Consider the following 13,906-nt stretch of genomic DNA (forward strand, 5'->3'; position numbering starts at 1 on the left):
CCACCCCCCCAAATACCATGAGAAATAGCTACCAAATACATTTTAACAATGCTTCATGAGAACGACAGTTACACAGAAAATCATCTACTTCATTCTAGAAAGAACAGAACTTAGAGGCAACATATATATCCTCAGGGTATTGTAAGAGGAAAGCAAAAACAACAACAACAACAACAAACCTACAAAATGTCAAAACCTGGCGAACTCCCTGAAAATAACAGCCTTTCATCAGAAACCAAGCAAAAAATAAACAGCTTCAGGGGCCCCTGGGTGGCTCAGTCAGTTAAGCATCGGACTTCACCTCAACTCATGATCTTGCAGTTCGTGGGTTCGAGCCCCGTGTTGGGCTCTGTGCTGACAGCTCAGAGCCTAGAGCCTGCTTAGGATTCTGTGCCGTCCTCTCTCTCCTCTCTCCTCTCTCCTCCCTCTCTCTCTCTCTCTCTCTCTCTCTGCTCCTCCCCAACTCATGCTCTCTCTCTTTCTCTCAAAAATGATTAGACGTTAAAAAAATTTTTTTAATAAAAGATTCAAACTAATAGCTATTTTCTAATGAAGCGCCCTTTGCAAAACCAAAATCACTTGTAGAAAAATCCTCAAAATTTATGTTTGAGCTTCAAAAACCTGGATTTTTTTTCCACTGGATCAGAGGTAGACAATTTTTTTCTGTAAAGAGCCAGACAGCAAGTATTTTCAGCCTTGCAGGCCATATGCAACTTCCACTGTCGTGCAAAAGCAGCCACAGACAGCATACAAACAAGCAAGTGTGGCCGTGTCCAACAAAACTCTGCTCATAAAAGCAGGAACCAACCGCTTCTGCCAATCTTTGCACTAGATGACAGCAAATCTTACTTCTTCTACCAAAGGGACACGCAGTCTAAGTGAGTCTGCCGTCACTCCACACCCCTACCAACAGCAGAAGTCTTTACCTCTCTCCTGCCCTCTCCTCTGTATTTTTTCTCCATGACATTCAGAGTTGAGCCATGTAGGAGGCATTTAAGTCTTAAAATGCTTGTTGTTTCTTGCTTTAGAAGCCAGAGAGCTTGCAAAATTATAGTTGTATGTCATTTTCTGCAAATTTCTGGCATATAAGAAGAGAAGACCAAACTCCAAATATATAGTGGTAACATGTCACTAGCTGGGTAACTAAAGTATCCTATAAACTTTTAGTTCTCTGCTGTCAAAGGTGAAACTTAGGAAGTTTTGTTTAAAGGCACCCTGAATCCTGCACTGCACCCACGGCATCACTGCTCTTACTGTATTAAGAACTGCTGGTACTGAAGGTGCTGCATCTGGTACAAGGCCGTGAGCTCCTGCTGCCTGGTCAGTCGTTCCTGGTCCAACTCTCCCTGGAGGTAAAGGGGTGGGAGAAGAAACGCCACTGAATAAATTGCAAAGAGCCTAAAAGCCATTTACTAAATATATCGGAAACCAAACTGAATCTCAGACCTCCACATTACACTCCACCTTCCTGCCCCAAATGCTTAAATATTACAAAAACTCAGCGCCTTTAAAAGCTAAACAGTGCCATCTAGTGGAAGAAGGTGGCATCTCCGTATTAAGAGATTCCCTATGGCGGGAAAGGGTCCTTGTCAGAAGCTGTCCTCCCCTCCTACTCTTGAACCTAAATGCTGTACTATACCCCAGAGTCATTACTGTAACTTAAAAAAGTACAATTTCCCAATGTTAAAAGTGATTTGTAAATTTGGAAATCATATAGAAATTATAGAAATGGGGGATGCCTCGGTGGCGCAGTCGGTTGAGCGTCTGGCTTCGGTTCAGGTCATGATCTCACATTCGTGGGTTCGAGCCCTGCATCAGAGTCTGGAGCCTGCTTCAGATTCTCTGTCTCCCTCTCTCTCTGACCCTCCGCTGTTCCCACTGTCTCTCAAAAATAAATAAAGAACATAAAAAGATTTTTTTAATAAAAAAAGAAATTATAGAAATGGGACAAAACAGAAGGGAGTAAAATTATCTAAGGTTAAAAGGAAAGGTTACAACAGAATTTTTCAATGGCTCATAATGAACGGAGAGAGCAATACACAAGTAAGTCTTCTTAAAGATGCTGAGAAAATTTTAATTTAAACAAAATATGAAAAATCTTTGAAAACTAATTCTTCACCGCAAAATTAGGTGTCTCAATGGTTATCAATACATCATAAGTTAGAAAAAATAAGCTTTTCTTTAGTTTTTACTTCAAATAACATGGATGGATTTAAATTTTGAAGAGTTAAAAACTCAGACAAAACGTGAAGTGTAAAAGAAGTCATAAACGCGTAACGGTAACACAGAGTAAGGCAAATCACTAGTGAGCAGTTTATGTCTTCATTGTACACAGATCACGGTCTGGATGAAACATCTGATACGGAGTTTCTTAGGGGTAGAGATCATCTGAAAGTCAGGGACGTTTTTCTTTTCCATTATACACTGGAGATTGGAAGCTACACTAGGTTAATGTCAAATTCCTACAGAAGGGGGCAGCCGGCTGGCTCAGTCAGTAAAGCATGCTGATCCTGGGGTCAAGAGTTCAAGCCCCACACTGAGTCACTGAGTGCAGAGCTGACTTTTAAGGTGCACCCGACTACCTCAGTTGGTAGAGCATGAAACTCTTAATCTTGGGGCTGGAAATTTGAGCCCCATGTTGAGTGCACAGATTAAAAATTAAATCTTAAAAAAAATAAAAGTTAAATTTCTACATAAAAACCTACACTTCAAGGTACATTCATTATCACAGTGAACTCTCTTCGGGAAATAGGAATAACGGCTGACAGACACATGTGCCGGGGTTCTTCCCCGGGGCGCAGCCGCCCTAACGGGAAGGCAGGCGATGGCCGGGCCGCACGCCGAGCTCCGGGGGAGGGGCCTTCAGCTGAGACGCGCACCACAGCTCGCCCCAATCTCGGAGAATGGAAATAAGATTCCAACCTGGTGCCTGAGTGTTCATACGATAATGTCTAATGTAATTTTTCTTTCTATTACAGCAGAAATGTCAGAATTCCCCTCACCTAGGAATCTTCACTGTTCTCCAAATTACAAGAGGTCTCAACCCATCAGTGGACTGTGACATCACTTACCGAGTCAAGAACAATATTTACATGTGAAGGAAAGAAGGAAAAGGAAAAGAAAGTGAGGAAGGGAGGAAAGAAAAAGGAAGGAAGGAAGAGAAAGGAAAGAAAGAAAGAAAGAAAATCTGTGCGTGGCACAAAATATTTTAATGGGGGCTCCTGGGTGGCTCATTTGGTTAAGCATCCAAGTCCTGATCTCAGCTCAGGACATGAGGTCACGGTTTCATGAGTTTGAGCCCCACATCAGGCCCTGTGCTAACAAATGCAGAGCCTGCTTGGGATTCTCTCTCCTCTCTCTCTGCCCCACCCCCATACATACTGTTTCTCTCCCTCTCTCTCTCAAAATAAACAGTAAACATTTTTTTCACTATTTTGTGAAGTTTGTTGCACAAATACACGTACAGTTATGAATATAGGTACGGTATATATGAATGTATGGGGTAGTGGTGTAAAACTACCTTATTTTACTGTGGGTTGTGGCCAAACACGTTTGATAGCTGCTGTTCTCACCTATGAACTCCTCTGACCATCGAAGCTGCGTCCTATTTACCTTCATCTCATAAGAACCCACCACAAGGCTTAGCACAGGCCCTCAACATGCAGCTGATGGATAAATCAGTGGTGATGTTATGCAGAAGTCCAATGTTCACACTAAAGGTTTTTAACTATGGCCACTTCTGACTACGCCAGGCCTCCAACATTCCAACCTGGAGAAGGAAAAGTAAGGCCGATCCCAAGCCCTCCTAAATGAACTCTAAGGAAGAGGCCCAAAGGCAGCTGCAGAGGACAAAGATTCCCCCCTTCAAAGGTACTCCAGGGCCAGTATACACGGAAGGTTACATCATGATCCAGTTTCTAGTTAACATACCAGTAACTAATATTTTTAAAAGTCTTCAAAATATTCCAAAGCACTGGAATTGTTTATTAGCAACATTTATTTGCTTTAAGGTAAAACTAAAACGTAGAGAATCTACGATTCAGAAAATAAGAGGCAAACAGAGGGGAGGGAAGGAAAATGGGGGAGAAAGAGGAGAATGTGTATTCTAACTAGAGGCAAAAAGGAACTCCAAAAAGTCAAGCAAACTGAGGCACCTTGGATAAAAGTAAAAGCTCCAAGAGGCTCAGTTGATTAAGTGTCTGACATTGGGTGTCAGCTCAGGTCATGATCTCTGTACTGCCAGCACAGAGCCTGCTTGGGATTCTCTGTCTGTCTGTCTGTCTGTCTCTCTCTCTGTCTCTCTCTCTCTCTCTCTGCCCCTCCCCAACTTGCACACACAGCTATGCAACTCTCTCTCATAATAAACAAATTTAAAAAAAAGAAGAAAGAAAGAAAAAGAAAGGTTAACAAAAAAACCTCTTAAGTGAGCTTAGAAAAGTAAGGAGCCAGAACATGTAGTGCTTGGTAGGCAAGCACAGATAAGATGTGTTTTATTCTACACCTGCTGGAAAGCTACTGAAGGATTTTCTTTCTTCAGAATTTAGAGACGGGCCGGGGGCAGGGGCGGGGGAGGGACACAGGTTTTGGTGTTTTGAAAAGACTATAGACAGGTATGCAGTCTCCAATCAGACTGTCCACTGCTGTTTCAATTACTTTCAAAGAACTACAGTTTCTTCCTCTCTAGATGCGACATCTTGCTTGCACGTACAAAGACAAGCAAACGTCTCTGCGTCTCGCACGTGCTCCGAGGAGCCAGAAGGTACTCACCATGTGAGGAGGGGGCGCCGGACCCGGGGAGAAGGGGACCCTTCCCCACATCTTCATGATGTCACCGAGAGGCTGGAAGCTTTCATCACACGCCCTCTTCACCAGTAAAGACATGGTGAAATAGCCCGCCTGGAACCACTCCGCCATCTCCTGATTATTGAAGGGGCCTACAACAGCACCAATTAAACAGAAGCGCAATAAAAATCCTTTCAGACTGAAGAAGAAAAAAGTATTTCCTAAGTCTGATCGTTATCAAGAAGTACAACTTATTTCAGATATCAAATATTTTATATGATATTTTTAACTTAATTCATCTCCAAAAGCGGTAAACAGGCTTCTAACTAACCAAACACAACAGAAATGATTTTGAAATAAGACTTATGTCTATATATCCCAAATTCTCTGTGGGGCTTAATTACTTTAAGGAGCGTAATTGTCTCCATCTAACTCAATCTCTACAAATTCATTTGTCAGAAAAGTATAATAAAATTGAAACCGTATTAGACTTTGCATAACTTACATAAGGAATATAAACACACAGCTCTAAATATATGCTTTTTTCTAAATTTCACTTTCTGCTAGATTATTAAAGGTTACACAAAGTATAAATCATCAAATTACAACAAATTACGGGGCACCCGGGTGGTTTAGTCAGTTAAGTGACTTAGCTCAGGTCAGGATCTCGCGGTTCGTGAGTTCAAGCCCTGCCTCAGGCTCTGTGCTGACCGCTCAGAGCTTGGAGCTGCTTCGGATTATGTGTCTCCCTCCCTCTCTCTCTGACCCTCCTCCCCCCAAAATAAACAAACATTACAAAAAAATTAAGATGAATTATTTGCATAGGCATGACTAAACCTGGCTTAGGGTGGAGGGAGATCAACCTTCTCTACACATTTTACAATTAAAAATCAAATATTTTATACATAAAATTAATAAATTCACTCTGATCAGTAACAATTCATTCAGCAAATATTTACTGAAAACCAATTATATGGATCTAGGCGATGAGGATACTACAACAGTAAATAAAACAAAAGCCTAGAATGTCCACTTCTGGGAAGGTGGAGTTGATTCTACTCCCTGCTCCTCCTGCTAAATACAACTGAAAGCCCTAACATTCTATCTACAAAAGAAACCAAAGACTCTGAAGAGTAGACAGAAGGCAGAAGGGCTGGAGCCTTGGGGCCCGAGGGGCCACAAGGTGGTAAATTCCCTGATTTTTCCTTTGCCTTCACATATTCTAGATTTGGAGCAAAGAAGCCAGCAACAAAAATCATGACCCAGTTATATGCTATCTACGAGAAAGTCATTTCAAATGCAATATAGGCAGGCTGAAAATAACAGGACAGGAAAAGGGGTATCGTGCAAGCATTACAGCTAGAGGGCTATAGTATTTGATAATGTAGACTTCAGATCAAAGAAAATGATCAGAAACAGAGAGGGATATTATATATTAATAAAGGGTCAATCCATCAAGAAGACACAGCAATGGTAAAAGTGTATGCACTAAACAAACCTGCAAAATATGTGAAACAAAATCTAATAAAACTGAAAAGACAGAGAAATCCCCAGTTACAGCTGAAGATTTCAACACCATTTTCTCAACAACTGACAGAACTAGACAGAAAACCAACACCATCAATAAAGTCCAAACAACACTGTCAATAAGGTCCAAATGACACTTATAGAATACTCCAAGACAAGAAAATATACATTCTTTCAAGTACCCACAGAACATCTAGCAAAACAAACTATATTCCAGGCCATAAATAAATCTCAACAATTTTTAAAAACTTAAATCACATATAATGTGTTTTTAACCACAGTAAATCAAGCCAGAGATCAGTAACAATCAACAGGGAAATCTCCAAATCCTTGGGAGGCCACACAATACACTTTCAAATAATCCAGGAGTAAATGTGGGGGTTTCTTAGGGCACCTGGCTGGCTCGGAGGAAGGAGCACGCAACTCTTGATCTCGGAGTTGTAGAGATTACTTAAAAATAAACAGTATTTTTTTTAAAGTTTTTGGAAAAAGGTCTCAAGGGGAATCAAAAAAATATACTGAACTGAATGGAAATAAAATACTTGTATCAAAATCTGTGGTACATAGGTAAGGAAGGGCTGAAAGAGAAATTTACAATTTTAAATGCCCACATTAGAAAAGGAATGTCTCAAATCAGTAATATAAGCACTCACCTCAAAAACCTAGGAAAAGAAAAGCAAAATAAACCCTAGAAAAAGGAAAGTAATAGTAAAGAGAACTCAATGCAACTGGAAAAAAAAAAGTGGGGAAAAAAAAAATCAATGAAACAAAGTTGATTCTTTGAAAAGATCAGTAAAATTAAATCTCTAGCAAGACTGACAATGAGAAAAAGAGAAATGAACAAATCACCAACATAGAACTAAATCACGACATATCACTACAGAACCTGCAAACATCAAAAAGATAATAAGAAAATAAACAACTATACACGCTGATTTGACATCTTAGATGAAATGGACCAATGTGTCAAGAAACACAAGCTACCAAAAATCAACCCTTACTAAATCAATACTTTGAACGGCTCTGTTACCTATTAGGGACACTGGCTCTGTAATTTTAAAACCCCCCAAAAGCCCGGCGTCTTGGCCAGCCCGGGCGGGGGGGCAGCTCTCGGTCTCAGGGGCCTGAGCTCAAGCACCGTGTTAGGCATGGGGCCTACTTTAGGGGGGAAAAAAATTAAAATTCCCTAAAAACAGGCACCCAGATGGTTTCACTGGAGAATTCTACAAAACATCTAAAGAAGAATTAATACCAATTTTTAAACAATCTTCCAGAAACTAGAAGAAAAGGGAATAATTCCCAGCTCATTTGATGAAGCTAATATTATTACCCTGACACTAAGAGCAGGCAAGGAGAAGACCAAAAAAAACCCCAACAAAACCCAACTACAAACCATCCCTCATTAACAGAGACACAAAAATACTTAACTGAACATAACCAAATAGGATACAGCAATATGTAAAAAGAATTACACACCATGACCAAACGGGGTTTACTCCAAGGATGCAAAGCTGGTTCAATATTCAAAATGAAGTCAATTTAATCCACCGTATTAAAACGGCTAGCGAAAAAAATCACAGGACCACAGAAATAGATGAACAATAAGCATCTGACAAAAGCCAATGCCCAATTATGATAAAAACTCTCAAACAATAAGGGTCTTCCTCAAGTACAGAAAGAGCATCTATAAGGGCACCTGGCTGAGTCAGTAAGAGAAGCCGCGGCTCTTCATCTCCGAGGCATGCATTTGAGCCCCACGGGGGCATAGAAAATACTTAAAAATAAATAAATAAATATTTTTAGAGGAGCATCTGGGGTGTCTGGGTGGCTCACTCAGTTAAATGTCCAACTGGGGATCAGGTTATAATCTTGTTGGTGAGTTCGAGCCCCATGTTGGGCTCTGTGCTGACAGCTCAGAGCCTGGAGCCTGCGTCAGCTTCTGTGTCTCCTTCTCTCTCTCGGCCCCTCCCCAGCTCATACTCTGTCTGTCTCTCTCTCTCTCTCTCTCAAAAATAAGGGGCGCCTGGGTGACTCAGTCGATTAAACGTCTGACTTCGGCTCAGGTTGTGATCTCATGGTTCGTGGGTTCGAGCCCTACACCTACAGCTCAGAGCCTGTCCTCAGATTCTGTGTCTCCCTCTCTCCCTGACCCTCCCCTGCTCATGTTGTCTGTCTCTCTCTCTCGCTCTGTCTCAAAAATAAACATTTAAAAAAAAAAGATAAATTAAAATTTTTAGAAAAAATTTAAAAAGCATCTTTAAAACCCAAGCAGCTAACATTATACCTAATTATTAAAAACTGTATTCCCCCTAAGATAGGAACTTAGGAAAAACAAGGCAAGTACGTCTGCTTTCACCCATCATATTCAACACAGTACTGGAATATACGATGAGGCAACAAAAGGAAATAAAAGGCATAGATTGGAAATGAGAAATTAAAACTGTCCCTGTTTGCCAATAACAATGTCTACATAGCAAATTCTATTGGAATCTAACCAAACAACAACAAAAACTCCTAAAACTAGTAAATGAGCTCAGCAAGGTCAAAGACGAATGACAAAGATCCAAATCCAATTCTATATAGTAGGAATGAACACAAAGACACTGAAATATAATAAAACTTACAATCACTCCAGAAAAAATCAAGTAGGTACAAATCTAATAAAACATGTACAGAACCTATGCTGAAAATGACACAAGTTCGTGGACTGGAGGATTCGACATGAGAAAGATGTCAAATCTTCAAAATGATACCAACGTTTAACACTGTTCCAATTAAAGTCTCAGCAAATACTTAAACACAGATTTCTGAATACACTTATATGGTAAATATATAAGAGAATATTCTGAAATTTATATGGAAAGGGAACTAGAAAACCTAAAAAAACAATTTTGCTAAAAATTAACCAGGAGGGAAAAAAAAAACCGTAAGAAATCGGTCTGCTCACTTTCAAGACATATTCTAGAGCTACAGTAATCCTAACTGTGATGTTACTGGAGAGGCAGACACATGGACCCATGGGAGAGAAGAACACAGAAACAGACCAGCATAAATGTGCCCCAGTGCATTCTGATAAAGGCACAAAAGCAATTCAAAAGAGGAAAGCTGGCTTTTCAACCAAAGGTTCCAGAGCAACTGGACATCCACCAGCAAAAAGATGACCTTTGACCTAACTCCAATACATTATATAAAAATTAACTCAAAACAGATCACAGACTTAAATGAGAAACAAAAAAACTACATTATTTTGGAAAGGAAATTTTGGGATCTGAAGCTAGGCAGAGTTCTTCTATCTCTGACTTAATACCAAAAACACAATCCATAAAAGGAAAAAACTAATCAACTGGACTTCATCAAAATTTAAAACGTCTGATCTGGAAAAGACTCTGTTAAGAGGAAAAAAAGATTCAGACTGGGGGAAAACATCTGCAAACCACATACCTACCAAAGAACTACTCTTAGAATATATAAAGAAGTCTCAAAACTCAAAGGTAAAAAAAAAAAGCGATCTAATGAGAACACAGGTAAAAAAAAAAAAACAAAACATAAAGAGATAGTTTATTGAAGAGGATAAACAGCCAATAAACACATTAAAAGATGTCCAACATCTGTAGCTGTTAAGGAAATGCAAACCGAAAATGACTTTGAGACGCCGCGCTACAACACGTCCAAATGGCTCAGATAACAAATAGCAACATCATCAAATACCGTCCAGGATGTGGAGAAACTGAATCACTCATAGATTGCTGGCAGAAACACAAAAACGGTACAGGGCCTCCACAAAACAGTTTGGTGGTGTCTTTAAAAAGCCAAACATGTCCTCACCATACAGTCCAGCAACTGCACTCCCAGACGTTTGTGTCTCAGAGGAATGAAGCGTTGTGCTAACACAGAGTCTATCCATAAATGTTTAACAGCACTATTTTAAAAGCCAGAAACTGCAACAGCGCAGATGCCCTTCACGGATAAACAGTTAAACAATGATACACGTTTATCACGGATGTACTAACTGCTCGGTAAAGAAAAAGAACCGACCTACGGACACATGTAACAATCTGTACGAATCTCCAGAGAATTTTGCTGAGTGGAAAAAACCCATTTTTTCCATTTGATGGAAATGGATTCCATTTCTGCACGATTTCTTGAAATGACAAAATACAGAAATGGGGAACAGATTAGTGGCTGCCAAGTGTTAAGAAGCAGGAATGAGTAGGAAGTGCATGTGGCCATACGAGGGCGATACGACATGACAAAGTTCTGAACCTTGCGGTGCTCGGGCGGCTCAGTCGGTTAGGCATCCGACTTTGGCTCAGGGCCGTGATCTAGAGGTTCATGGGCTTGAGCTCCACATAGGGCAGTCTGCTGTCAGCACAGAGCCTGCTTTTGTCCCCCCACCCTGTTTCCACCCCTCTCCTGCTTGACGAGCACGTGCTCGCTGGCTCGCTCTCTCAAAAATAAATGTCAAAAAAAGAAAGAGGAAAGGAAGGAAGGAAGCAATGCTCTGAATCCTAACTGTTAATCAAAGTCAGTATCCAGGCTGGATATGGTAGTACAGTTTACGTGAGAATACCACTGGGAGGAACTGGGTGAAGAGTACATAAAATCTCTGTATTATTTCTTACAAATGCACGTAGTTACAATTACCTCAAAATACATTTAATTAAAGCACACATCCATATATGTTTTATTTTTTTATTTTATTTGAGAGAAAGCGTGCGCGCAAACTGGGGAGAGGGGTGGGGGGGTAGGGAGGAGAGAGAGACCGTTAAGCAGACGCCACGCTCAGCGCAAAGCATGATGTGGGGCTCAATCACATGACTCTGGGATCATGGCCTAAGTCAAAATCAAGAGTCAGCTGCTCCAGTGCCTGAGCCCCCCAGGCGCCCCTCCATATATGCTTTAATTATAACACACAGCCCTCAATATGGAAGCACACTTTGTCTCTCCAACTGTAATCCTTAAAGCATCAAACGAACACTTCTGGTTTACAAAACAAAAACAAAACATACACACACACAGTCCTGCTCCCATGCACCTCCCATTCCACAGGGGTGTGAAGGGACCATGAACAGACCAGAGCCAGGCAGTAACAGCCGCTAGGCAGGAGGACAGAGAGTGAAGGGGACTGGGAGGGGGAGGGAGGTAACACGCCACGGAGAGCCCACAGGGTGACTAGGTGAAGCACTATCATGAAACTGACATCCATCCAGTCAACCAACCTAAGGCTATAAAAAAGATTTCGTAAGTGGAAATGAAGTAACAGATTTTTATAGCATTCTCTCCCCATTCTAACTTATGCACCACACAAATCTTTTAAGGGATTAGGTTATAATATGGTACTACCCTTGCTCAGATAGTTCTTTACCATTTATGATTATCAGCTCCACCTGAGCAAAACATTCGAGTGAGATCTTCTAAGATTGGCCTCACCTTTTAACGGGCGGTAGACTGAACTGCAGAGAAGGTAACCCCTGCCTGCCTCATCAACCAGCTACAAAGTGAGAACCGGTGCATCCTAAGCATTTTTGTTTACACCCCTATTATATTTATTTACTATCACATTCCTCCTTGTATTCGAATGATTTTCACTGGGCCTCCCTCCCCTGCCACTAAAATTGTAAAGTACTATGGAAGAGGCCTATTAAAAAAATATGTGTGTGTGTGTGTGTGTGTGTGTGTGTGTGTGTGTAAATATTGACTTTTCCCACTAATATGCAAGTTAACATTAAATAATGTCCATTTATAATATCTGGAGGTAATGGCTTCAAGTAGAATGGAACGAGCTACCTTGAATTTCTCCCTGAGGATCTTTGTAATACCACTTCTGCATCGCTTCATGCATCACCGGAATGGAGGCCCCCTTCGCCCTGTGCTCCTGCAGCGTCGGCGCCAGCCTCTCATCGTCCAGCGCGCTATCTTGGAGGTAAGCCACCATCTTCTCAGCTTGCTAACAGAAAAACCAAACAATGGATTGAGGAAACACATGATCCCAAATTAAGACTAGTGCACATAATAAAAACGCCTACCTTTTTTGAACGACTTGATCTGTGAAAGGTATTACTGTGCAAGAAACACAGCAGGCAACCATTTCATTCTTCCAACAACGTCATGAAAATATGTACTATCCCCATTTTGTAGAGAGGGAAAAACTAAGGCTCAGAGAGGTCAGATCCCAGGGTCTCAAAATTATTAATCAAAGCAAACTGAAGTTAAAACACAAACGGTAAGGACCAAAGCCCAGGCTTCTTCTAATCAACACGTTAATAAGATTACTTTTTAAACTAATACGCCATCGGTCAACTCTGAAGCATATACATTAAACCTGTAAAAACATGGGTGTTAATACAACAAAGGCTCAATTAATACAATTACAAAATCTTTTACAAGAGTTACTAAGACCCTGCCTGCCTGCTTGCTTGCTTTCTTCAAGCATTTCCTGCCACCAACAACCACCCCACAGCACAGGAAAGATCCTTCTGTAGGAAGCAGGCCACCATTTACATTCAACAGAGGTATGCTTAATCTGAGGGCAATCTAGAGTCGTGAATAAGATGTTAATACCCTGAGAGTTTAACTATTCCCAGTTACACTTTAGGCAAAAAACGCGGAAGCCACTATGCCCGTCCACAGCTGCTTGTACTTGCCATTTCTGGCATTCCATTAATTTCCAAAAAGAAAAAAGAAAAGCAAACAGCTAAGGGCAACCTCAGAAGAGAAAAAATAACCTGACATAATGACTACTACATAGCAGAAACTTATGAGCATGAAATGATTTGAAAGACAATTACTCATACAAATAAATACTAGATTTACAAACAACTTTTCCAGTACATAAAATCTAATGCACAAAAGTTCCATTTCTGAGTATTTGTTTAATGCTTTCCGATTTGTACGGTGGTTTGAGAGGAGAAGTAAGGAATGACAGGATTTTTACCTGCTCCAAATGTTTGAGGCCCTCTTCATCGTCTGGCTCCGTGGATACACTGCCCATGCCGGGAGCACCTACGACCGGCGCTTCAACCGGCCGGAGGGCAGGCCGAGGACTGGGAACAGGAGGGGGGAGCACGAGGAGGGGAGAGGCCGTGTCTGCGGGGATCTGGGACAGGGGCTGCTGGACCTCAGAAACCGTTTCTAGAGGGGAAAACATAGAAACATGAAAAACCTTTCAACTGTGGAGGTTCTCATGAAGAATAACTAGATCTCCATCAAGTTGCGCCACTCGCTAAATGGGCTCAACAGAACTGTGACTGTCACACACTGCAGCTTTCTTTTTTTAAGTTTGTTTTAAGAGAGAAAGAGGGAGAGTGTGGGTGTATGTGTGCAAGTGCGCACAAGGGGGAAGGGGCAGAGAGAGAAACAGAGAGAGGCCCAAGCAGGCCCCGCACTGTCCTCACAGAGCCGGATGCAGACCAGGAGCCCCGAGGTCACGACCTGAGCCAGAATCAAGAGTTGGGGGACGCTTAACCGACGGAGCTACCCAGGCGCCCCTCACTGGAGAAGTGTAGTATTTCCCCCTACAAGGACAAGAGTGACTCTACAGAATGACAAGATATAAGGGTTCAAGGTCCTCCTACAGCGCCTGCCTGTGTCACCAGGG

At 41.4% G+C, this 13,906-nt stretch overlaps 1 protein-coding gene across 8 annotated transcripts in view; it reads right to left on the reverse strand.

Annotated features, from left to right (window-relative positions):
• The window catches only part of GIGYF2 (GRB10 interacting GYF protein 2), a 134,912-nt gene that overhangs the window by 35,053 nt on the left and 85,953 nt on the right, over window positions 1-13,906 (reverse strand). For all 8 annotated transcript variants that reach the window (XM_029933580.1, XM_029933585.1, XM_029933584.1 and 5 more), the window contains 4 exons: window positions 13,244-13,440; window positions 12,097-12,256; window positions 4,768-4,934; window positions 1,255-1,346 (listed from right to left, as the gene is read on the reverse strand). In XM_029933580.1, the coding sequence (XP_029789440.1) occupies window positions 1,255-1,346; window positions 4,768-4,934; window positions 12,097-12,256; window positions 13,244-13,440 (616 nt within the window). The remainder of the gene's footprint in view (window positions 1-1,254; window positions 1,347-4,767; window positions 4,935-12,096; window positions 12,257-13,243; window positions 13,441-13,906) is intronic.

This window comes from Suricata suricatta, chromosome 3 (assembly GCF_006229205.1).
Source record: "Suricata suricatta isolate VVHF042 chromosome 3, meerkat_22Aug2017_6uvM2_HiC, whole genome shotgun sequence".
NCBI classification, from domain to species: Eukaryota; Metazoa; Chordata; class Mammalia; order Carnivora; family Herpestidae; genus Suricata; species Suricata suricatta.